Source organism: Cucurbita moschata, unplaced genomic scaffold, assembly GCF_002738365.1.
Source record: "Cucurbita moschata cultivar Rifu unplaced genomic scaffold, Cmos_1.0 Cmo_Scf00003, whole genome shotgun sequence".
Classification (NCBI taxonomy): Eukaryota; Viridiplantae; Streptophyta; class Magnoliopsida; order Cucurbitales; family Cucurbitaceae; genus Cucurbita; species Cucurbita moschata.
In genome coordinates this window covers 6,171,075-6,196,919 of record NW_019268519.1, presented here as the reverse complement: position 1 = coordinate 6,196,919, position 25,845 = coordinate 6,171,075, and the positions used below count along the sequence as shown (strand labels likewise).

The following is a 25,845-nucleotide window of genomic DNA, read 5'->3' as shown; positions in this document are numbered from 1 at the left end:
TCTAAACTCGCAATTTAAAAAAAAAAAAATTGTAATTTTTACTTTTTATAGACATTTATTTGACAAAATATTAAAAATAATATTCACCACATAGGTCTGATAAAAATTTGGTTAAATTAATAAAAAAATTGCAATAATTATTTAAATCGAAATTTTAATTCAATGAAATCGAAAGTTTATAATAAAAATTAAGACGCTGATAAATGTATTTATTTAAAAAATATATATATATCTAATAATTATATTATTATTATTATTATTATTATTATTTGGTAAGACTACCCACCTCCAGCTCATTATTTCAAAGTGACCCATTTGAAGAGTCCAAAGTACAATAATGTCCCCCTAGTGTCTTTTTTGGCCGACGCCTATTTTTGAGATTCAAATAAATATAAATGTAAATTTTAAATAAAAATATTTTTAAAATATTAAATATAAAAATGGTTAATTGTATTTAACATACCTTATAATATCATATTTAATTTATATAAGAATCTTTCTATATATACATCTTTCCATTTATTAATATATCCTTGTAATTTATTTGATTATAAACAGAGAACTTTCCCACACCGCTAATGTGGTGGATTAAGCAAACATTTTCATTAATTTAAAAAATAAAAAAGAGAAAAAATCTAATTCATATATTTAAAATATATATTATCGAGATCAAAATTTTAAATTATCGTACTTTATATGTTGATTTTAAAGATTAGATTGAGCTAGATTTTTTTTTTCAATTTAAGTTGAATTTTTGAAAAACTAAACAATTCAAGTCAATTCGCAAGTTGACATTTTTGTGTCGGGTTAGCCGGATCAACTGAACCAACTCGGACTATTCAACCAAAACCATAAATATTAGGTTGGGCTAGATTTTATTAGATTTGAGTCGAGTTGAATTTAAATTTGAGGATGACAGTAGACTACTCAACTCTAATAAAATATCTTTATTAGACACTTTAAAGTTTAGAAATCTATTAAACATATACCGATCATTTTTTGTAGTATGGATGATAGTCAGATAACCATGGTTATTTGTGTACCAACCTTAAATAGAGAGATATTTACACGCAGCTTTTAAAGGAAGTTGTTAACATCTTGATGAGGTGGTTCCCACCTTCCCTTTTACACAAATATCTAGAAACAAAAATAACACTTATTATTATTATTATTATTATTATTATTATTATTATTATTATTATTATTATTATTATTATTTCTACCATAAAATGGAAGCATTAAATTAAAAGCTCATAAGGGCAGTCCAAAGTTGTTGGCTAATAAATTATTCGATAAAATTGTTAAAATCGAGATAAATTCTGTTGGATCATTGACGAGAGTTATTTATGAGTCGGATATGTTAGATGACGGTATTTCATCCAACACCTCCCCTCGAACAAAGTACGTCTCTGCTTAATTAAGGTTCGACTCATTTTCTTTTGGAGTCTTAGTTATTTTTTTACCATGATTCCGAGGAGCCTGACTCCTTTTTCTTTTGGAGTCAGATTTGAGAATTGTATTAATATGACTGTGTTTAGGGCATGATTTTGATACCATGTTAGATGAACACGACTCTCTGACACAGTAGAGTCAAATTATAAATTTTTATAAACATATTTTAATTATTTGAACGGTAAATTTTTTAATTGAAATAATTCTTATTAAAAGATTTAAGGAGTTATTTATTTTAATTTTTGTTTTTAAATAAAAGTAAAATATCTATTATTTTTCAAACCATTTTCAGAAAGAAAAGAAAAAATGAGAGTAGAGAGAGAAAGTAGAGAGAGAAGGGGGGGGGGCATGGCAGATTTTTCTAGAGCTTTTCTTAAAATGTCAGAAAGCAATAAAGTCTTGTCCAGTAATGGCGAAGAGCCCATAATACTTTGGCTCCATCTTCGCGTTAAATCCACCTTGTGGAAAAGGCAACGCTCAGAGGTGAAATCGAGCCAACACAAGATTTGGTTTCTTCAGTGGAAGGAAAGAAGGAAGGAAGGAAGGAAGGATCATGAAGATCCGTTGCGATGTTTGTGATCAAGCTGAGGCCTCTGTTTTTTGCTCTGCTGATGAAGCCGCTCTTTGCCATGGCTGCGATCTCCATGTTCACCGCGCTAACAAGCTCGCCGGAAAGCACTCGAGATTCTCCCTACTTCAGCCGATCAAAATCGATTCTCCTCTTTGCGATATCTGTCAGGTATTTTTGATTCTGGCTCTGGAAAATGTTTCTGCTGCTGTGCGATTTGATTCTTTGTTTTGAGGTTTCTGTAAAATCGAATCAATGTTGCAGAGAATCTTCGCGTTCTTTTGTACCTTTCTTGGAAATATCTACTCTCTTTCGTCGGTTTCTGATCTCGTTCGTTTCTTCGATTTTTGGAGTTTGAATGATTTGGCGGAGAGGATTCTTATTTCTTTCTGAAATTTCAAATTAAAATCGATTTTGACCTCGGATTTCGTATGTAGGAACGGCGCGCGCTCGTATTCTGTCAACAAGATAGGGCCATTCTTTGCCGAGAATGCGACATTTCGATTCACGGAACGAACGAACGTACGCAGAAGCACAATCGATTTCTTCTCACAGGTGTGAAGCTTTCTTCGACTTCTTTTTCGTACCAAACATCTTCGTCCTCCAATGGCTACAATGCTGCCATGGATGTTAAAACTCGAAGCTCCCACGCTTGCAGCAAGAGCCCTAAAATGGCCGCGCACGAAACCTCGAGTTCTCCTTCCTCTGAAAAAGCTGCTCCGTCGACAAGTAATTACAAGGTCGAAGACGGCCAAGCAAGCGACGGAGGTTCGTTCTCGACTAGCAGCATATCGGAATATTTGGAGACATTGCCGGGATGGTGCGTGGAGGAGTTTCTCGATCCTTCCACCGCCGCTGCCAATCGTTTCTGTAAGGTTTGCAGTACGCCCTCTGCATAGATTGAGAGTACTTTCATGAACTTCCATATTCTTCTTCTTCCTCTTCATCTTCATCATCATCTTCTGATGGTTCCTACTTTGGATTGGTATAGTTTAACGGCGAAATTCTGGCAACTGGGAACCAAAATCTGGAGAGGCAACAGGAATCACTAGGCATCGAAAGATTTGGCAACACCTTGGAATTTGTAGGTAAATTTTCTCAAACTGGATTTTGGAATGGAGTTGGAATCTCCATGAAAACTTGTAGAGGTGAAAAAATGGCGGTGGCTGATAAGATCATCAGCAACTTTTGCTCTGAAAACAATTCTGGTAAAATCAAAAAACAAACAGAAACTAACTTTTTGTTTGTTGCTGCTGATTTGCATGTTTTACCTTACTCCCACTCTTTAGATTGCCATTTCATTTGCTGAATTTAAAGTGATTAATGATTTTATGATGAGAATGGAATCAAAATGTCTTTGGTTGTTTGGTTTGATTTGGCAACTAAAGCAACTCCATGTGTTTCGGAACATTCTCCTATACTAAAATTAGCATCTTTCTCACTCTCTTTTACCCATTTCATAAAACAATAGTTTAAATATATATATTTTTTTAGCGGGGTAAGTTTAGCACAGCTATGCTCACTTTGACATTTAAGTGTTATTTACTTGTTCAATTTTATACTAAAATTGAACATCTTTTAACAAATTTGAATTTGAGTGTAAAACAATTTTAAAAAAATGTTAGATGAACGACTCTCCCCAATGGTATAAGTATTATCTTCTTTGAGCATAAGTTCTCATGGTTTTGTTTTAGGCTTCTTCAGAATGTCTCACCCCAATGGAGATAGTATGATCATTCCCTAAATTAGCCGATATAGCTTTAGGCTTCTTCAAAATGTCTCACCTCAATGGAGATAGTATTCCTTGATTTTTAAACTATGATCATTCCCTAAATTAGCCGATACAGGACTTCCATCCAACACAAAATAATAGAATAATTTCATAGAACTTTGAAGTGTGATGCTCCTGTAGTATTCAAATCATCCTACCATCAATACATGGAGCAAAATTGTAATGATTGCTCGATAATTGCTTCCAATCATTGTAAGCTTTCAAACTAAATATTTTCACCTATAATATTAATAATCCTAATGAATTCCTCCACCATTCTTTTTTCACACTATAAATGTTAATAAAATTCTAGAAAGAGAGAAAAAAGTTCCATAGAAATTAAATTAAATAAAATAGCAAAGACTAGTTTAAATACTCTATTCAACTTATTTTATTTTAGTCTGTGTTTGTAATAAATCTCAATATTAGTTTTTACCGTTAGCCCTTTTTCGTATATTTCATCATTAGCGAGGCTCTTTATCTTAGTTTAACCGAACTTAGTCAAAATCTCAATAATAATAATAGTTTTCATTAAAAAATATATATATATATATATATATTTTCGAAATTTATTGGAAGAATAATAGATAAAATGAGCAAATATGAAGATTTATTGAAAGTAGAATTAAATTTAAATATTTTAAACGAGTTAAAAATTCACTTCATTAAAACTTCTAAAATTTTAAAATATACATTATTTATTTATTTTATATTTTAAGAAATGACATTTCCATCCTTGAACTATAGAAAAATGATTATTTTAATATTTTATAATTATTCCATCAAATATTTAACTAAAAAAAAAACTACCATCGCCAAAATAGTTACTTTTTAAAGAAAATAGAATAAATTTGGAATTTTTTAGAATAAAACTTGAGATAAAATAAAATAGAATAAATCTGGCAATTAAAAAAATAGAGGGATTTAAGTTCAGAGTGAATGAAATAATTACCCAAAAATTTCACTGCAATGAAAAAACAAAGTATATTCAACAAATTCAATTCCATTTCAGACTCCTCTTTTATCAATTTTAAACCTCCGTTGCATTTAAATGCTTCTTTCAGAGTAACCCATAAATTCCCAACAATATTCCTGCAAGCTGCAACCCTATGTTGTCCCTTCCTTAAATCTACAGCTCTAAAGTCCATCAAAACCAACCAAAATATAAATTAGAACTTAATCCTACTGATTCAAAATCTCATAAATAGTCTTAAAAAATAAAAGCCCAATAGAATAGATAGTCCTATGAACGAATTATAATATTCAGATCAAAGAGGAACAGAGAATTGGTTCTACAAGCACAATGTGAATGATTTCAATGATTCAATGATAATGATATATATAGAGAGAGAAAAGGATTGGGGCTCTCTCCAGAAGGTAAAAAGAGAAGTGGTTGCATATTTAAAATGAAAGTTTGAAACAACTAATAAGCCAAAAAAAAGCTTTCCATCTCTCAAAGATGAATTTTTTAATATGCAGATCTTCTCTTTTGGTATTATTTTACATCTCTCAAAGATTTGAACACAATAAACAATAATTATGTACCTTTTGTACAGTTGCATATAAGCAAAACTAATAAAAGAATCTCGTCCTGGATAGTATGGTAGATTGCAGGCAGTTGAGAATATTGAATTCCTGCCAGTACATGATCATAAAACTGAAGTAAAACAGGTTTTTGCATGTTTGATGGTACAGTAAAGCAGTAACGAGTCGATGGACAAGGTTTCGGATCACGACAGGCAATGCCGATTGTGGTCGAGGTTGATGGAATAGAAGGGAAAGTATGAGTTACCTTGTGGGAAAAGGACATGTATCAGCATGTCAAGAAGTAAACGCAAAGAGCCTATCTACAATCTTTGTACGACAAATTGGACACTCGGAACATGCAAGTGAACAAGATTTACATACTGCAGTTTCAGAAAGCCGGAAATTAGAATCAGGAACTGAACTGTAGGAGTATTTTTAGAAGGTTTAAGAAAACTTACAGCAAAAATGTCGACATGGAAGAAGAATTGCTGCGGTTGGCAACTCGAAACAAACTTTACACATGTGTGAATTCGTATCAACGTTTCCTAGGCACTTGAGATCCTTTTCCTTCATCTCTTGCATCCGTGCCTGAAAAGTATGTCACTAAAATGAATTTCTATGAAGGGTGGGAATAATCGAAACATATTGCACACCTGATGCTGAAAAAAATTTCATACCTTTAGGCGAACAACCAATGGTTCCGGTTCTTCCTCACGAGTTTCTTCTGGTTTTTTCGAATCATCAACAGGATCAGCGTCTTCTTTAGAGATGGTCAGAGTTTCATTATCATTTGTCGTTGTTGTATCGATAATATCGTCCATTCCAGAATCCTGCCTTGCATCACTTTTAACATCTGAGATAGCTCCACCTCCACCCTCTTTCTTCAACTTAGCAACCAGTACCCACATATTGGCCAAATCATTTTCGAGAGCTGCCTCCCTTTTCTTTGCCTCTTCCATTTTCTTGCTGTAATCATTTTCGAGAAGTTCCTTTTCGGCTAAAGCAGCCTCAAGGGCTTCCTCTCTTTGTTTCCTTGCGTGAAGTTCCATTTTCAAATCATCTGGATCAAGATTCCAAAAATCAAAATCGTCACAGGCTGCCGCTGAAACATCATTAGATCGGCCAGAGAGCCTCCCCTTCCTTCCAGGTCTCGCACTGTCACTATACTTACGATTCCCACCATAATTATTCTGTGTATTTTTAGAGTGTGTCAATTCTTGAGCACTCAATAACTCCTTTTCTAATTTTGAATTTTGCAAGGAGAGCTTGGTGACTTCAGCTGCTAAATTTTTCAACTCAACGGCAGCAGCCGAGGCTAGCTCCTTCGCGTAAGAAGCTTCTTCTGCCAATTTTTGATTCTGTACATGCAACCCACTTATTTCTTCTGAAAAGTGAACTGATTCCAATTTCAGATTTTCATTCTCAATCTCCTGCTTAAATAAACAAGCTTCAGTAATCCAGACACAGCCCTTTCTCCAAGTTATAAAAAAAACATCAAATATGTATATATAGATTACCTTTTTTTTTTTTTTTTTGAAAAGGGAAACAAACATATACAGGTCACATTACTTTCTATAATAGACTAAAGAAACAAAGATACAGAATAAACGAGTCAAGTTGTAAAGAAGCATACAGTACAGCGACTCATCCTTATAAACTATCAACGGTCTCATTCAATCATGGCAGTAATACTATAGAGAAAGCATCAAGAATCAGTATCGACAAATCAACTAGAGTAGTCAACCAAAAGTGAAAAGCCTTGCCTGAGATTGAATCTTCTTTTTTAATTCTTCGATATATTTTTCTGGAAGACAATGTTCAGATGAAGTTGGCAATTTATTGCTAGTAACTGAAGTCAACTGATGCTCTAAGTGTTCTACTTTCTCCTGTAATTCTTTGTTCTCTGCACACTGCCAGCAGACAAATATGGAAACAAGTGATGTTCCAAAACTAAACAAAGGGAGAACAATGAGAAGGAAGCTTGTTAATTAAGGTACAAATACAAATGCTCGAAGAATTTTCTACTACAGGTATATAGTGGAAAATAGGGAACAAAAAGAGATGGCAACAAACCTTATTCTGCAATTGCTCTTGAAGAACACGATTGTCTGCCGTTTTGATCTGAATCAAGAGAAGAAAGTAAATAGATAAGAGATTTTGCAATTATCTGGGGTGTGGTGATCGTGTATCCTACTATTGGACCAGCAGCATGCATTAAATCAACCTTTCAATCAGTTGAACAACATTGCAGTATCAAAGTCCTTTAATTAATATAACTCAGAAAATTTACCTCCAGCTCAAAGTCCTTTTCACTGCACTGAGTCATTAATCTTGTAACAGTCTGCAACCATACAAAAACAGTAAAAAAAAACCTAATTAAATTTCTAATAAAAGTAAATTGAAGTACTTGAAGGAAGGTCAATGAGCTCAAGGAAGCAGCACCTGCTGCATTTCAGCCACTGATGCACTAGAAACTGAAGACTTGTCACCCTCAGCAATTCGTTGTTCCAAAGCCCTCATTTGCCTCTTCTTTTCTTGAATTTCATGTTCTAAGTCCTGGATCTGGATGAAGGAACGTGGACATGAGTAAAAATGCAGCAAAGAAAGAAAACTCATGACAAACCATACCTGAACTTTAGAACCATCAGGATCATCAACAGACTGCTCAACCAAGCGTTTCAGTGTGCTGGTTTTAAATGCAATCTCTCCAGCAAGCATCTTAACTTGCTCGACCAGCAGATCCATCTGATCTGACATTGACATTTCGTCCTACAGTACAATATAAACAATCATTTTAAAATTCATAGCTCATAGTTCTAAGAAAACCGAGAAACCTTCAATAGAAAAAAAAACCGTGATAAAGAAAAAGAAAACAAGAAACCGGCAAAAAGCCTTGTGAGCTCTCATCGCTGGATAAACAGATATGATATAATTGAGTACATTGTAAACTGCTATTGTTGCGCAGATGAAAATTGAAAAAAAAAAAACTTCAAAGCTTTCTGTAGATATTTAATTTGTGAAGAGAAACTCATAAACATGTAACACATCACAGAGAGATTAAAGCACCAATAATTTCACTCACGTTAGTTGATCCAGTGATTACACTACCAGCTGGTAAGCCTTCACCGTTCAACTGAATTGAAGAAACATCTGAGTGAAGAATTGAAGATGGATCATTTTGATTCTCGCTTTCGGAAAGCAATTCTTGGGGGACCTCAAACTTCTGAAAAGGAAATTTGAAAGATGAGCAATAGTTTATTATTCTCAAACTGAAGTAAGAACTGCAAAATGTCAGTCGCTTAGAAATAGGAAAAGAGGCCGCTGGACCAAAAATTCAGTGATGGAAGTTGTATCTGCTTCGTTGGATATTAGATGTTTGAAACATGGCAAAAAAAAAAAAAAAAAAACTAACTAACTGAACACTGTTTTATTCTGCACAAGTAACAAAAATTATAATTTGAATTGTAATTTATCCAAATAAAAACAGACAATGATGATAATAATAATAATAATAATTGTCGTTGCACAAGTGTATGGAGGCAGAACAACCATGGATTCCAGTCATAGACCATAAAAAATGTTTAATGTGCAGAACAAGGCAATCTTAGATGAGAGTGCTCATCTTGGATCTTCTAAGCACTAAATTTGTAAGTTCTTCACATTTGTGATGGCAATGACAATCACAAGAGAAGAAGTAAATGTGTATACCTAAGTTGAAGAAAAGTTATATAGGAAACTTACATCATCAAAAGAAGATTTGTTCCTTTGATGACTAGGAACGTCACTCAAACATCCAGGAATAGAATTCTTAGAAGAGACTAGTATGAGTTTAGTCAGCCTCTGAATCCTACTCATGAGAGCAACCTTAGCTTCTTCTTCCTCCTCTAATCTTGATTGCATTTTCACTTGACCTGCTTCCAACTATATAACAATACAAGAATAAACAAATTGAAATAGGATTCAGAAAATAGTAATCGAACCACCGAACATGAGCGCAGAAAACACAGACTTGTTGCCTCAAATTCATTATCTCCTCATGATTAACACCAACAATGACCCCCCTTTTCAACTGATCAAGCTCTTGCTTGAGGGTTGATATTTCTCTCTGATACTTCTTTATCAAAGATTTTTCATCAATTATCTGAAAATGCAATAAAGAAGAGTTCAGAAAAGTGTAAAAAATCATTTGATCAACAAACATTTTCTTCTAACTTCATGTTGAAAAGAACTTCAATAAACCTTATTGCGCGAGGCATAGATTTCAACTCGTTTGGCCCTGCTAGCAAACTTCAATGTATTGTGAGTTTCCTCCATGTTACTGGATGCAGGAGTTACTGTGCAAATAAGCTGAAGATAATTTGTGTAAATCAAAAGGAAGTTGGCAAGTTTTATTGCATAAATATTCAAGGTAAGTAAAAGGAAAGCAGATGACAATAAATAAAGATGATTCATCTATAAGTTCCATCTACGAGAAGCATGCACTACAAAAAAGTTGTTTCTAAATCAAATACTCACTGAAACGTGTCCATGACCACTGAGTGAGGATTGTAGAAGACGAGTAAGCTTGGAATCTCGATAAGGAACATGGGATGCCTTCCCCTCGCTTAATTTCCCAATAACCTTCACAGTGCAACCAAATATATAAATTACTTCCATCTTGAGGTATCCCCTACATAAGGGAAACCAATATCACAGAAGTACAAACATTCTCATGAAATATATGAAAATTAAACTTATATGCATTTCGATAGTTAACACTCGCCAACTGCAATGAATGGATGGATGAATTGATGAGATCCTTAAATCAACAGGCACGTAAGACTACAAGGATAAGAGATAGTGAAGCAAAACTTGGTTTTCTAAAGCAGGATCAGGATGATACAGATCCTAATTGTACGGTTGTATTTGTTAGGGAAAGAGTGCAAAAATATTTAATCAACACAAAAAAGCCATATAAAAAGGCACCTACTGTTCCAAGAGTCAAAAGACTTTTGTTTATGTAGGCTCCTTCCTTTCTCCTCAGTCCAGTAGTCTCGGTCTTTGAGCTCTCTGACCCAGCTAAATCAATCAAATTCTGTTGCATGGAGTTAATATTAATCAAAATGGCACATTCAAGTTTAGTAGCACTACATATCAGAATGAGAGAGGTCCGATCTTACAAGCTGAGAGAAGATGACACCGTCATACTCATCACCATGTGCACTACTTTCAATCATCTGCAAGAGCATACTGCACTCTTAGTTTACAGAGGCAGAACGATGGGGAAGAATGCACGAGAGAGTGAAAGCAACCACAAAATCTGATAAGCATGCCTCTTTGCACCTCTGTGTGTGAGCATGTCTATTGGAATGTATGTATTTGGTTTGGGTATGTAATAATTCATGTTTCTATGAATGTATTTATGTACTGATAAAATGTACACTGGCATAAACCATGTGTGTATATTTCTACGAGCATAGATGCTAAAATATGTATCAATGTACATATCTTCGCATCCATTCGTAAAAAAAAGTTTGCACTCGGAATTCCACAACTAATTGTTTTTATAACACAAATATGTTGTTAAAATCAGGGGGAAGGGGCCAAATACTAAGGTCAAGATTGTCAGTTTGGAGTTCCTAAATGCACTTCCCAAAAGTTTATAATTGGTAACATAAAGAGGTGACGTCTAGATGCACATTGCAGAAAGCAATTTAAATCATGGAAAACAATCTTCATTTTGAAATAGAAATAAAACCATAGCAAAGAAATTTACTGAAGAGCAAGCAATTGGATACTCCAACAACAAGGAAATCATTAGTTTTACCAGCGTAAAGATGGTGTGACTCCGGCTACTAAAAAGATTGAAATTATTTGATCCAACGTGACGATGCTCTGCCATTTAAGACATTTAGCCATAAACCACATATACACATAAAAGGGCCCAATGAGAAGAGAAATGGAGTGGAAGCAGAAGTTCCCAATAAATACCTTCTCCAGCGGCTATAAATGATAAAGCATGTCCAGGAGATAAAACCACTTCTTCCTTTATACCCTCAACATAAGTGCCCTAATTGATGACGGCAGCATAAAATATACAATTATAACAAAGCAAAAATAGTTTACAAGGTGATAACTACGAGGACAAGTAAGAAAAGCACCTGTGCATCTTCCCTAACACGCAAATTCTGGGCTGTTGGATCTAACAAGTCATTTATCACCTGGTATGAAGAATGCAAATATGATTACGAGTCCAATAACTTTGAAGATTTGGAACTATTAGTACTAGCAGTTTGTACATGATTGTTTAGGATGCCAAAATTATATTCCTTTCATATAAAAACAAGATATCCTTTGACTCTGAACTACATAGGCTATAAACTACATTTACACCAGCCAATGGAACTCGGCGGTAAGTTAAAAGATAAAATAACAATCTAGACATGATCAATCACTGAAGCTCTAAAAGTTTTCAGTATAGAATTACTTACTTCATTGTATATTTCAAGGTAAGATACACGAAGCAAGAATTCCCTTCCAGGAGTCTACACAGAAAAACAACCACATTCATCTATACGGTCAAATATTCACACGGGATTATTAAATTTGTAACAAATAAATATAATAACATGCAGAAGCTAGTAAGAAAAATAAGCTAATAAAGAAAGGGTTAATTAGAGTAAAGCAAAAGGCATGCAAAAAAAATTTCATTTATAACAATCTTTCCTTCATATTTTATGCGAATAGCAAAAATCAATTCATAAATATCAATATTTATTCAATGATATACAATAAAATGTATTTATTCAATGTTAAGGCAGCATCTCTAACTCTTTTAAGAGGCCATAGATTTGGATCCCCACCCCGAATTTGTGATGTATCGTTCTCAAAAAATAAGATGGATAAATGTATTTGATAACCATGAAAGAAATAATGGATAATACCAGACAGACAATTTAGCCCATCAAATATCAAAAGGATTTCGTTATTATTTCTGATAAAGAATTAAGTACTTCCTTAGGACTGACTTGTGCCTTAGCTAGCCCACCAAACAAAAGCACAAAAAGTTTCAGAAAGGACTCATCCCACACCGACCCCCTCCTTCTAAGCTTTTTTTCATTTCTAAAATATACAAGATTTTAAAAAAGCTAAAGAAGAGATACACACACACACACACACATATATATGTTTTTTTATATATTTGACATACACATTTTATACTTTTTCATTTACTTCTCAGAAAAAACTGATTGAAATAAGTATCGGGCCCTTTTAGACTTGAGTAGAGCTCATCACGGAGGGGTCATGACCACAAGCCATTACGTGCCTACTATCTTTCACAGTAGGCTCAGTCTTGGCAACCATCAATATAAACAGATGATAAACTACATACAAACTACAGAATGTGAACATTTTTTGTGCAATTGTAAGACAAAGCAAGCCAAAGTTTTTTAAAGACAAAATTAATGTTTTTTTTTTTCAAAAACCAGAGCACAAAAAGAAGAATTACCAAAACAATAACATCGACCGAAAGAATACTTGGCAGTTTAGAACTCAAATGATGTTAAGCATCTTAATGAACAACAATAACTGCCCACAAGATAAGAGTTTTACGAAAAAAATTATCAAGAAATTAAGAGAACCTAATTAAAAAGACATCAACAAGGCAAAGAACAAGATAATACTATTCAATGTCTCACTTCATTATGCCAGGACACTTACATCTTGGATGATGCTGAAAACATCTTTTATAGCCAGTGGTATGATACCTGGAGAGTTTTGATCTCCCTGTGAAAATTATTTAGACAAGCAAATCAATAACATTACCAAGGCACCAAAATAAGGTCTGCTAAGCTATCATTGGGGGAGGTATTAAAGTATTAAAAAAAAGAAAAAACGAAAAAAGATAACACCATGGTAGAAAAAGTGAGGAAGAGAAACTTATTGAATCGTCTCATAACAATGTCATATTGGCTGTCAGGCAAATTACCTTGTGTCTCTCAACCAAACTCATCACTCTCTGCCAATCAAGTTTCAAATCTAACACCAACTTCTAGTTCCAAAAAAATTGGAAATGGCGTAACTGAAAAAATAAATAATCTAATAACAATTGCTTCATGACTAAGAATCTTTCAATATAAATGTCAAATAGTGTTACTACTCACTTTTGAAAGTCCCTTTTTGTAGTTTCCAGCTGAAAATAAAACGGAAACCCTAATATATGTGTAATTAGCATTTAGCCCTCAAAACTAACCAACAATTATAAATTAACACCAGATGGCAAAAATTGGAGGCTGAAAAAATCAAATGCCAAATTTGATTCAACAAGAAAATTAGGGCTCATCATCTCTCCGGCAACTTCAATGTAGAATTCAAACTCCTAATAAGGCTCTTATAAGGACATGAATATTAACGGTTAACAAAGCAGTTAGTGGTTAGAACAAGCTGAACTATTATAATCTGGTTTGCCATCAAACAGTCCAGGGTTACTACGCATAATAATTGCAATTAACAAACTCTGTTTTTGGGCAAATCAAACTAAATAATTTTTGTAGAAACGCTCTCAAAAAGATTAGACATGTGGGCATGATGCCAAAGAATCGTACGTACATGCATAGTGTGCGTCTTCCCACTGCTTGTCACACCGTAAGCAAATACAGTTCCTGCATAACAGAAAACAGCTTATAAGATCCTTCAATTGTTAGATTTAATCAAGTTCTCCTCCTAGATATCGAAAATTATCTCTATCAGTCTAATAATTCTTCCATGATCTTACATAAAAACTTTAACGACACTACTTGTTATGATTTTGTTTAGTTCAAAGAATGTCTGGATCAGTGAAACGTTTCGCACCATTAACACCCTCCATCGCTGACTTAACGACAGGTTTGGCCGCAATTTCATACACCTCCTGTGAAATCGTATCTGGTCCAAACACCCTATCTGCCACAGAGAAACACCGTCCCCACGATGTTATAAACACGAAAACATACATTGCTGCTACGTTAATCCAAATTCAAATTTAAAAATGAGTACCAAATCCATAGGCCGTGGCCGGATTATACTCATTGCGCACGATCTTGTCCCCGTCCGCATACCAAGCAATCTCATCCCCTTTCAGGAACTCCCTCTCACTGCAAGCATAAGCCCGAAACCAAAACTCAATCAATCGCAAAAACAGCAACACTAAAATCAATCACGGATCAGATTCAACACCCTCCGATCTCTCCACTTACCTCAAAGGCCGAAACCGAATCGTCACCGAAATGCTATCTCCATTCCTCAGCTCATCCACAGGCTCAGCAATCAAATCATCAGAAATAAACCCAACCGGCGAGCAATCACCATAACCTCCACCTCCATAGTGCATTGAATCCGAAACCCCTCGGCCATGAGCCATCGATCGAGAACCAAATCCACCGCCCATTCCATAATGCGAAGACGCCGAACTCGAGCAAGGTCGAGGAATCATCTTCCCGTTCGTGAAAGAACTGGGCGATGGACTCGAATAGTAAGAAGAAGCAACAGATTTCCGATGAGAAAACGGCGAACTACTCCGCGTTCGGGACGAAGACGCCATAGACTGAATCAGGCAAGTCAGTGAGGACTCTGATAGCAAAATGCAAATCAAATCAAATCAAATTAAAAAATAAAAAAGAAGGAGAATAAGAATCAGAAGCAAGCAAGAAAAAAAGTGTCAGAAAACTCACATGGTTGCACAAGCAAAAGCGAAGAACATTGAGAATCCCTTTTCTTCTTCTTCTTCTTCTCTTTTGTCTGTGCTAATAATTTGTTCAACGCTTTAAGCTACCTCCCATGGAAGACTTTAGAGAGAGAAGTTAGAGATTGTTTCGTCTTCTTTAAGACAGCGGGCGTTACAGAGAAATGGATAGTGAGAGAGAGAGAGACAGATTATATTTTTAAAATTTTTAATTTAAATTTTGATTAATTTTTGTTTATATATATATATTTAAAGCGGGATGACGTGGCGGACAACTGGGGTTGTTTTTGAAATGGGGAGAAAAAAAAAGGACTTTTAAGAAAATAAACGTGAAATTGTTTTATTTTTAAATTTAATACGAATTTTAATTTTTAAATATTTTTTTTTTTAATTACGTTGCAAATGAAGTGAAATTGTTACATTTTTTTTTAATTTATAGAACATAATGAACGGAAAAGAAAAGGAATTTCAACATTATTTAAAATGTTTTAATTTAATTAATTGATATTTTTGAGTCAACCTTATTATGAATATTAAAAATATTTGACATTTATAATCGATGTTTGTAATAGGTTGTGACTGGTGAATATTTGATATTTGAAATTTATAAGATTTTAGTTATATTGATGTAGCATGTATTATAAATAAATTTTAATTTTTAAATAATTAAAAACCAACAAATCGATGACTTAACTTAACCCAGCCCAATCAACGTTATAGAGGGTTGGTTAGATTGAGTTAAGTTATGAACAAGTTACTTAGGTCACCGATATTTAGGTTGGTCCAGTATATTTTTCAAACCTAATTCGTAGTATTGTTTTTTTTATTAAAATAGTTCTTTTATTTTTATTTCATTTAGTATTATATCAAAATATAATGGTAACATGTAACAAAATTTAATATTCAATTTAACAAAATTAAAAGAATGTAACTATGAGAGAGAGAGACGGGAGAGGCGCGCGGCGGAGAGTTTCCAGTACCATGTGATTGTGGGGCTGCCACCCCGCACTTTACACATAGGACCTGGAGGGGCAAATGTAACGTGACAGTACAAGCATGTTCCAGAGCCACACGTGGGGCTACTTTCGTCTTTTTGTACATTCCCCGCCGCTTCCTCTCCCACGCGCTACCACGCGCCGCCGTCCTACTCCGTTTATTAATCTCTTAAAAATACAGCTTTAAAATTTCAATTATTAGCCAACCAAAAAGTTGGCTACATTACACTTAATTTCGTCCCTGGAATCCTAAAAAAAATCCTTATTTTGAGATAGGTAGAAATTCGAAACTCGAGCTTGGCTTTCGAATCGTATACGTGACGAGTTTCTACTTCATACAGCTTGAGTTTATGTACTATTAAGCAAGTCGAGACACTCTTTCGAAAACGAGATTACCACTAACTTAAATAAAAAAGAAATATTACTCATAAATGCAACCTCTCTTCACTATTTTCATGCACCATTCAATATCAGCGGAGCGGAGAGAGCTAAATGACGTAAATACCTGTAATCGAGTTTTATTAAAAAGGGTCCCTAACTCTTTAACAAACCAAAGCATGAATGATAATAACGAGTAAAATATTTTTTAACATGCAATTTAAAAACAACTGTGAACCAAATAATTACTCGAATAAAATATTTTTTTAATACACAATTTTAAAAAATAGATGATTTAATAGAATATTTTTAGAATTTTATAAAATAAAAAGTTAAGAAATTAATAATAAAAAAAAGTGTATTATTAATTTATTTAATATTAATTAAAAAAAAAAAAAAAAAAAGGAAAACCCTTTAACCACTCTATGGTGGGATTAGGAAGGGTGAGCTGAAAATAGAGAATTAAAATTTGTAAAATGTTTGGTTGTGGGCATAAAGCAACGTAAATCAAGATGGGTTTGTTTTAACTAACCAACAACCTCTCCTTTATATTAATATTTTATTTTTTTATTTTTTAATATATTGTGTTATTATGATAACTTAAAAACTTTATTTTAACCTATTTAGCTAACTCTTTTTCATTATTATTTAATGTTTTCTAAGGTTTTCATACTCTTATAAAGGGTGTTTCGTTCTCCTCCCAAACCAATGTGGGATAATATCACAATCCACCCCCTTTAGGGCCAACATCCTCCCCGGTACTCGTTCGTTTCTCCACCCGATGTGGGATCCCCACCAAATTCACCCCCCTTTAAGCCCAGCATCCTTGCTGGCACACTGCCTTGTGTCTACCCTCTTCAGGGAACAACGTCCTCACTAGCACATTGCCTGGAACCTGGATCCGATACCATTTGTAACAACTCAGGTCCTCTGCTAGCAGATATTGTCCTCTTTCAGCTTTCTCTCTCAGACTTCCCCTCGAGATTTTAAAACGCGTCTACTAGTGGAAGGTTTCCACACGGGGTGTTTCGTTTGCCTCCCTAAATAATATGGGATATTACAAAACTAACCCAATCAAACCGTCATGATTTAAATTTGGTAGTCTGAGAAAATAAGAACAAATTTTAAAATCATTACTAATTCACCCACAAACTTGAGCAAAGGAAAGTTCTAGATTCCCTCATTTTAGGATATTAGAAAATGAGAAAAAAAAAAAAGAAAAAAAAAAGAAAAGCAAAGCTCATAAGCTTGGAGAAAGAGGTTGAAATATGTGGTCCACCCCATGTGAAACATAGCTATGAGCTCGAACTCGATCTAGCTTCGTCGTTGATATATTAAATTACATAATATGAAGTCTTTCAACTTTTTTCATCGACTCGAATAACAATAACTAGGTCAACCCATCATTTTTCTCACACCGAGAATAAGAAATTCAAACCTCTAACCTCTGGATCGTTCAATAACAATGGCAAGAATCTAACTGTATTCCAAAATTTTGTGACAAATAAAAGTGGCGAGACAGACTTTGTCTCACCATTTTCCAGTTCAATAACATTAGACGTTAGAGATCCGTACCACTGACCTCTTGATTGCTCGAAAATATCCAAGTAGCTCAGTTATGATCAGATTAACAATCTCGAGTAGGCATTACCAAACTATTTTAACTACATAAACATTGATCGTATACTATAAATATCACGGGGTTTGTCTCACCCTTTTTCTGTTCAATAACACCAGAAGTAGGAGATTCGAATCGTTGACCTCTTGATCGCTCGAAAGTATATCTCAAGCAGCTGAGTTATGATCAGGTTAACAATCCCGAGTAAACATTATCAAACTACGTCTATTAACTAAACAAATAAATTACCAAATATTATTTGGTTACTAAAGTTGGAGGAATCTAACCCTTAAAAAGGGGTAGACAATGACTGTTCTTGACACTGAGAGGGCCTTAGGGATGGGAGGCTTTACTTGAAAAGGAAGCGATGAGCTGTGGTGAGGTGGGCTTTTCACGTGGGAAGGTGGGCCCCGTTTAAGACAGGACCACGTCATCCTTTTCTCTCTTTTGGGCTCTTAGGAGGACGGGCTGTCCACATTCATGGGCCCAAAAAACTATATAGTAAAGTGATTATATACCACAACTATATAGTTTTGCATTTTTTTTATTCTTATTATATGTGCTTGTTAATACATATTATTCTAAGGAAAAATATTTTTATTTAAAACTATACTAAATATTTGTAACATTTGATTAATCACGAACTTCTTAGGAGTGTTCAAAGGGTGGGATTGAATCAAGTTGAGACATTTTTTTTTACTAAACTCAGTTGTTCGAATGGTAAAAATTTTCAACCTAAACAACCTTTATTAAATAATGAACTCAACTAAATAGTAACTTTTTTGGATTGGGTTTGTTTGAGTTGTTTTTAAGTAAAAGTAACAAAAACAAACATTTATTTATTTATTTTTAAATATTTAATTAAAATTTGTAACTCAATTTCTATATATATTTTTAAAAATTAAATTTTTAAAAAATAATATGAAATTAAACAAAAATAAATGTATATAAAAATGTAAAAATATATATTTTAAAATTAATAATAAACTAGTTTGAAGAAAAGAGAAAAAACGGTTTTATTTTATTAGAAAAGATATTAATATAATAAAACAGGGGTGTTGCGAGAATCGAACTCGCGACCTCTCGCACCCGAAGCGAGAATCATACCACTAGACCAAACACCCGTCGATGTTCGATTTCAAATTTTTATTATATATTTACTATAATAAGTTTTATCTGATATTTTTCTTCTCAATTTCTATCAGTTTCAGGCGCCAGGAACAAGGAGGAGCGAAAATGGGAGCTTCGATAATGTCTTCTCCCTCTCATTCTCACCTCATCCACTCTCTTCTTCTCCGGTCAGTTCCTTCTTCTCTCTCGACTTTCCTCTCTAAACCCTCCGCCGCCATCTCAGCCGCTTGCTCCCATCAATTTAAACCCAACAGTTCTATCTTCCTCATTCGCCAATCTCCTCACCGTTCCCGGTCTTTTAGTCCCTCAGCATCCGTTTCATTCTCTCGCTCCTTTTCTTCCACCATTTCTGATACCTCTGCGGTCGGATTTGAAGACGACGATGTAATTGACGATGACGACGAAAGTGATTACGGAGATGAAGTTGAAATCGAAGATTTCGAACTGGAAGACAATACGGTTGAGGACGGATTGGAAACTGCTGTGGCTTCAGACTCGTCTCCGGCGGTGGTGAGTAGAAGTGAAGTGAAGAATATTCCGAGTTTGACGGTTAAGGAGAAGAAAGAGTTGGCATCATACGCTCATAGCTTGGGGAAGAAGCTGAAGAGTCAGTTGGTGGGAAAATCTGGCGTCACTCCAGGCTTGGCTACTTCTTTCATCGAGACACTTGAAGCCAACGAGCTTCTCAAGGTTTGTTCATTCTTTCAATGTTCTCTTCTCTGTTTGATCGAGTTATTTCTTGGCTGATTTGATACCCGTAAAGTCTATATGGTTTAAGAATTAGGGTTCATATAGCAACCATTTTAGGGGAACCAGTGCTGTGAATTTCAATTGTCTTTGCAATTTTTATCTCCTCTTCTTCTTGAACAATTTGAATAGAAATGGCATTCTGGACTTAAAGTGCTTGTTCGCAGTTAGGAAAACAATTACATTGTTTGTTGGAGAAATGAAATTCTTCTGTTGAAACGTAGTTTAGAGCTACTATAGAAAATTTATGGGTTGATCAACTGAAGGGAATGGAAAATGTTTGCATCTAAACTGCAGTGTGGATGAACAGTTTGACGAATAGACATTTTGTGAATACTCTGTTGTTCTTTTTATTTTTGACAAGAAACAAAACTTATCATGAATTAATGAAACAAAGGATCAGAACCCCCAAAATAAATTGAATCCTGAAAAGAGAATCCAACAACAACAAAAAAAAAAAAAACTTAGATGTGTTGGATGAACATCGGCTAATTTAGGGAATGATCATGAGTTTATAATCAAGGAATACTCCACTGGTTTGAGGTCTTTTGGGGAATCCCAAAGCAAAGCCATGAGAGCTTATATTCAAAGTGGACAATATCATACCATTGTAGAGAGTCGTGTTCATCTAACATGGTATCAGAGCCATCTCCTAAACTTAGCTATGTCAATAGAATCTTCAAATGTCGAATAAAGGATTCCAAAAGAAAAAAAAAAGGAGTCGAGACTCCTCGAAGGCATAGTAAAAAATGACTAAGACTCCAAAAGAAAAGAAGTCGAGCCTCAATTAAGGGGAGGCGTACTTTGTTCAAGGGGAGGTGTTGGATGTGTTAGAATTGGTCAATCCATTAGAATAGCTTGAAGTTAGTCATGCCATAAGAATAGGCTTACTTCGTTAGTTTCCTATGAAATCGGATCTATTAGTTAATCTTTTGCCAATATAAATAGAATATGTCCTCAATAGTGTGAGGTACAGTTTTGCATAAACTTGATATGGTATCAGAGCAAAATACAACACAGGGACTTCCAAAGAAGTCGGTGCGAGAATAAAAGCCACTTGGCCATTGGAGAGTGAGGTTAACGCTTTAAGATTAGAGGCGAGTGTTCGTATTTGACGGAGGAAAATGGCATAGGAGAGATGCACACCAGAGTTGGAGTCGACGAGAACGGCAGCATTTGAAGGAGGAGGGGACGATTGAAGGAGAGAAAGGGCGTGTTCGGTAACGGAGAGAGGCTGAGATAATGGCGGAATTAAGAGAGGTGGTCGGAGGCTATGGAAAATCTTCGTCTGAGGACAGAAACCGCTTCGATGATCAACGAAATGGGCGGCGTTTAAGCTGGGATTCCGATCTGCCATGGAAGTGGACTCGAAGAAAGTGATGCGCGATCGAGCACGCGGACGCTGATCCAACTTATTTTATTCAAATTAGTTGAGAATGTTTTGGATTGAACTTCAATATGTTTCGTTCTAGCATGAAATACTGGATTTGAAGTTAAATATGTAGCTCCGAGGTTGTCACACCAGAGGCGAGGAGCCTTTGATTGATACACGCCCAGTTCCTTCAGTAATGACTTGATCCAAATCATTTCTGCAGTAAGATTCGCAATGGCCTTGTATTCTGCTTCGGTGCTTGATCTTGACACTGTAGCCTGTTTTCTGGAACTCCATGAGATTAGATTTGCTCCAAGAAATACAGCAAAGCCGCTAGTTGAACGTCGATCATCGGGACAACCAGCCCAATCAGCATCAGAAAACCCCGACAACATCATGGTTGATTTCTGAATTTTCACTCCTAATGCTAGTGTGCCTTTAACATAACGAAGAATTCTCTTCACAGCACCCCAATGAGCATCAGTAGGTGTATGAAGATATTGACACACTTTATTGACAGCAAATGCCAAATCAGGCCTAGTCATTGTCAAATATTGTAGTGCTCCCACTGTACTTCTGTATTTGAATTGTTCTTCAGCTGATAAGGGTATTCCTTGTTCTCTGAATAATTTTTCAGCAGAACCCATTGGTGTAGACATAGGTTTGCATTTTTCCATGTTTACTCTTTTCAACAAATCTAAGGCATATCGTCTCTGTGACAGTATGATACCATCTCGTGTTTTCTTGACTTCAATACCCAGAAAATACTCAAGATCACCCAAATCTTTTACTGCAAAATCTATTTTCAATTTCTGAATCAACCTTTCGGTTGCTTGATCAGAGGAGCTCACAATAATTATATCATCAACATAGATGAGCATATAGATAGTTATCTCTCTGTTTTTGAGAATAAAAAGAGATGAATCAGCTACTGAAGCCTTGAAGCCTAACTCAATAAGTTTTCCAGTCAACCTTGAATGCCAAGCTTTTGGGGCTTGTTTCAGGCCATAAAGGGCTTTCTTGAGCTTGCATATGTAATTCTTTGGTTTGGCTGAGTCTTGAAATCCTGGTGGTTGTCGCATGTACACTTCCTCTTTCAGAATTCCATGCAAAAATGCATTTTGGATATCAACTTGTCTCATATTCCAGCCCTTGGTTACTGCTAGCGAAAGAATGACCCTGATTGTTGACGGTTTGATCACAGGGCTAAAAGTATCAGTGTAATCAACACCAAATCTTTGCTTGAATCCTTTGGCAACTAATCTTGCTTTTAATCTTTCAACTGACCCATCTGCTTTTCTTTTCACTTTATACACCCATTTACTATCAATGAGATTTATTCCAGGTTTGGGTGGAACTAGATCCCAAGTGGCATTTCGTTTTAGCGCTGAGAGCTCATCATTCATTGCTCCTCTCCATCTTGGATGTTGCATGGCTTCCTGCAGGTTTCGAGGTTCAGTAGCAGTCTCTATGATCGGAGTTGTGATAGTTACAGCGCTTGCGAATTTTCTTGAGGTTTCTGAATATCTGATAGTTCCATCAGTGAATTGTTTAGCTTGTACAATGTTATTTCTCAACCTTGTTCGCATTGGATGTTGACTAGCTGCTTCAGTTGGTTGATCAGACACATGTTCATGAGTTTGGTTTTGAGCATTGATCGAACTGCTCTCAGCTTCATATTCTGCAATTTCCTCTGAACTTCTTGTATTATCTGCAGAAGATAAGCTGACACCAGACAAGTTGTCACTAGCAATATTATCAGTTTGACCATCATTCATATGGGAATTACTAACAACTGGTTCAATATCTGTAAGAGCATTTTCAGTGTAAAAACTAGCAAGTTTGGCTAAGGCTGGAAGTAGAACAGGATGATGTGGATTTGTGGTTTTGTTTGGTGGCTTAGATTCTTCAAAAGGAAAAACATTTTCATCGAAAACCACGTCTCTAGAGATGTAAATACGTCCTGTACTTCTATTTAAGCATTTATATCCCTTATGAGAAGAACTATAACCCAAGAATATACATCTAGTAGTTCTGAAACTCAGTTTCTTGTTGTTGTAAGGCCTTAAATTAGGCCAGCAAGCACAGCCAAACACCCTAAGCATGGAGTAGTCTGGACTTTTACCAAACAATTTATGAAGTGGTGTGTCTTGTTGTATGGTTCGGCTGGGCATTCTATTTATAAGAAAGCAAGCTGTGTTGAAAGCTTCATCCCAGTAGGATAGAGGCATGTTGGCTTGAGCGAGTAAAGCAAGGCCAGTTTCTACAATGTGTCTGTGTTTTCTTTCGACTAACCCATTCTGCTGGTGTGTGTGAGGACAGGAGATATGATGTTCAATGCCTGTGGATTTGAAATAATTGTGTAACCGATGGTATTCACCCCCCCAATCTGATTGGACGGAGCGAATTTTGGTATTTAGCATAGTTTCAACATGTTTTTGAAATTGAAGGAACACAGACTCAACATCAGATTTGCATCTCAGAAAGTAAATCCAAACATAACGACTAAAATCATCAACAAAGGAAACATAATATTTGGAATTATTTACTGACGCAATGGATGGACCCCATACATCAGTGTGAATTAATTGAAGGGGTGCTGTAGATACATGCTGAGAAGAACCAAATGGCAATTGATGTGCTTTCCCTAATTGACAAGCATTACAAATTGAGGAAGAGGGAATATTAGTATCTATAGCTAAATTATTATCTTGTAGAATTCTAATGGTAATTGGAGATGCAGGGTGCCCTAGCCTTCTGTGCCATTGTTCTTTCGAAAGTTTGGCTGTCAGCAAGGCTTGACTGAAATTATGCGGTAGAACGTATAGGCCATTCTTACATCTACCGTGGAGCAGGAGTTTCTTCGTGACTCGGTCCTTAACCAAAAAATAGTTTGGGTGAAATTCTACAACAGCATTATTATCAGATGCTAGTCTTTGTACTGAAATTAGGTGCTTATTGATTTTAGGAACATATAGGATATGTTTCAGAACAAGAGATGAACCAGAAATTAATGAATTCCCAATATGAGAGATAGACAAACCTGCGCCATTTGCAACCTGAATTTGGTCGGTGCCAGTGTAGCGTTCTCTGGTGGTAAGCCTCTCTAGGTCATTGGTGATATGATCTGTGGCTCCAGTGTCAACATACCAGTTTGTGTCACTAGTGTATCCACTTGTTGCCAAAGCTGCTTGTTTGAGATTATTTTCGGCTTGATATGCCTGATCAAATCTGTGCCAGCATTGCAAAGCATCGTGATTGGGCTTACCACAAATCTGACAGACAATGCCTGAGCTGCTTTGTGTCTTTGATGGTTGACGTCCAGGATTGTTCACAGTACGCCTTGATTGTCCATGACCACTATTTAACTGACGACTACGACCGCGACTACCTCGACCTCCATTGGCACCTCCACGAATGGATATCCTATTGACATTGTTAGCAGATGAAAGTTGCTCAAATGTACCCTTACGCAAGTGCCGCATCTCATAGCTCAGCATGTGAGCATACACGTCGCTGACAGTGTATACATCTGTTCTGGTTGTAATGCTTGTGACTAGAGGATCATAATCTGGACCAAGTCCTTGCAGCATGTAGGCGATGAGTTCTTCATCCTCTATTCGCTTGCCAATGGCAGCAAGTGTATCACCAAGATGTTTTACTTTACGAAAGTAGTCAGCAATTGTCATGTCCTTTTTCTGGATAGTAGAGAGTTCCATACGGATCTGCATTGCTCTTGCTCGAGATGTGGAAGCAAATTGTCGCTCCAGCGTAATCCAGGCTTCTCGTGCAGTGGTGATTCCAACCATCGTGCTGAGAACCTCCTCAGTGACTGATGAGTTGATGAGGCTGAGTACCAGCTGGTCCTGGGGGTACCAGACTGTGAACTCAGGGTTGATGATAATTTTGCGATTCCCTGTTTCTTCACTTGGTTCAACGGCGATCGTCTGGCTTGGTGCAGGCATGGATCCATCCACAAAACCAACAAGGTTTTGGCTACGCAAGTAGGGAAGGATTTGGGTAGACCACAGTAGATAATTTTCTTGTGTAAGCTTAACACTAATCACCTGACTGATCGACGGAGAAGACATTGTGTTGAATGGGATTGACATGTCTAACAGCAGAGGCTATGGATCTCGTGGATCTTATTTCTGCTCTGATACCATATCAAGTTTATGCAAAACTGTACCTCACACTATTGAGGACATATTCTATTTATATTGGCAAAAGATTAACTAATAGATCCGATTTCATAGGAAACTAACGAAGTAAGCCTATTCTTATGGCATGACTAACTTCAAGCTATTCTAATGGATTGACCAATTCTAACATTGATAGTAAATGGGTGTATAAAGTGAAAAGAAAAGCAGATGGGTCAGTTGAAAGATTAAAAGCAAGATTAGTTGCCAAAGGATTCAAGCAAAGATTTGGTGTTGATTACACTGATACTTTTAGCCCTGTGATCAAACCGTCAACAATCAGGGTCATTCTTTCGCTAGCAGTAACCAAGGGCTGGAATATGAGACAAGTTGATATCCAAAATGCATTTTTGCATGGAATTCTGAAAGAGGAAGTGTACATGCGAC

At 35.7% G+C, this 25,845-nt stretch overlaps 3 protein-coding genes and 2 non-coding genes across 9 annotated transcripts; 2 read left to right on the top strand and 3 right to left on the bottom strand.

Moving 5' to 3' along the window:
* The first annotated feature begins 1,829 nt into the window (after nucleotides 1-1,829).
* Nucleotides 1,830-3,392, top strand: LOC111433754 (B-box zinc finger protein 20-like). Of its 2 annotated transcripts, none has more exons than XM_023070945.1 (3): nucleotides 1,830-2,191; nucleotides 2,458-2,895; nucleotides 3,012-3,392. In XM_023070945.1, exons 1-3 carry the CDS (start codon nucleotides 2,006-2,008, stop codon nucleotides 3,327-3,329), a joined length of 942 nt encoding a protein of 313 aa, XP_022926713.1. In that variant the 5' UTR covers nucleotides 1,830-2,005; the 3' UTR covers nucleotides 3,330-3,392. The 2 variants fall into 2 exon arrangements, with proteins under 2 accessions (XP_022926713.1, XP_022926721.1); XM_023070953.1 differs by having other exon boundaries at nucleotides 2,458-2,890; nucleotides 3,012-3,134.
* Nucleotides 3,393-5,164: 1,772 nt separating this feature from the next.
* On the bottom strand, nucleotides 5,165-15,204 carry LOC111438909 (kinesin-like protein KIN-7D, mitochondrial). 4 transcript variants are annotated; one of them, XM_023076744.1, is made up of 26 exons: nucleotides 15,008-15,204; nucleotides 14,534-14,906; nucleotides 14,334-14,431; nucleotides 14,151-14,240; nucleotides 13,908-13,960; nucleotides 13,020-13,085; nucleotides 11,789-11,842; nucleotides 11,459-11,518; nucleotides 11,289-11,367; nucleotides 11,125-11,192; nucleotides 10,478-10,534; nucleotides 10,288-10,392; nucleotides 9,834-9,938; nucleotides 9,558-9,665; nucleotides 9,328-9,459; nucleotides 9,060-9,239; nucleotides 8,401-8,541; nucleotides 7,947-8,087; nucleotides 7,761-7,880; nucleotides 7,609-7,659; nucleotides 7,392-7,439; nucleotides 7,082-7,228; nucleotides 5,996-6,748; nucleotides 5,777-5,906; nucleotides 5,584-5,698; nucleotides 5,165-5,426 (listed from the first exon to the last, which is right to left on the bottom strand). In XM_023076744.1, exons 2-25 carry the CDS (start codon nucleotides 14,875-14,877, stop codon nucleotides 5,613-5,615), a joined length of 3,216 nt encoding a protein of 1,071 aa, XP_022932512.1. In that variant the 5' UTR covers nucleotides 14,878-14,906; nucleotides 15,008-15,204; the 3' UTR covers nucleotides 5,165-5,426; nucleotides 5,584-5,612. The 4 variants fall into 4 exon arrangements, with proteins under 4 accessions (XP_022932512.1, XP_022932510.1, XP_022932511.1 ...); XM_023076742.1 differs by having other exon boundaries at nucleotides 5,165-5,698; XM_023076743.1 differs by having other exon boundaries at nucleotides 5,165-5,698; nucleotides 14,534-14,880.
* A 3,857-nt stretch (nucleotides 15,205-19,061) lies between these two features.
* On the bottom strand, nucleotides 19,062-19,133 carry TRNAP-CGG. Its single transcript has one exon. It is a non-coding gene; the product is annotated as a tRNA-Pro (tRNA).
* Nucleotides 19,134-19,245: 112 nt separating this feature from the next.
* On the top strand, nucleotides 19,246-20,019 carry LOC111434725. Its single transcript, XM_023072179.1, has 2 exons — nucleotides 19,246-19,830; nucleotides 19,948-20,019. Exons 1-2 carry the CDS (start codon nucleotides 19,246-19,248, stop codon nucleotides 20,017-20,019), a joined length of 657 nt encoding a protein of 218 aa, XP_022927947.1.
* Nucleotides 20,020-24,746: 4,727 nt separating this feature from the next.
* LOC111441284 lies at nucleotides 24,747-24,882 on the bottom strand. The gene has a single exon (XR_002710128.1). It is a non-coding gene; the product is annotated as a small nucleolar RNA Z247 (small nucleolar RNA).
* Nucleotides 24,883-25,845: the final 963 nt, after the last annotated feature.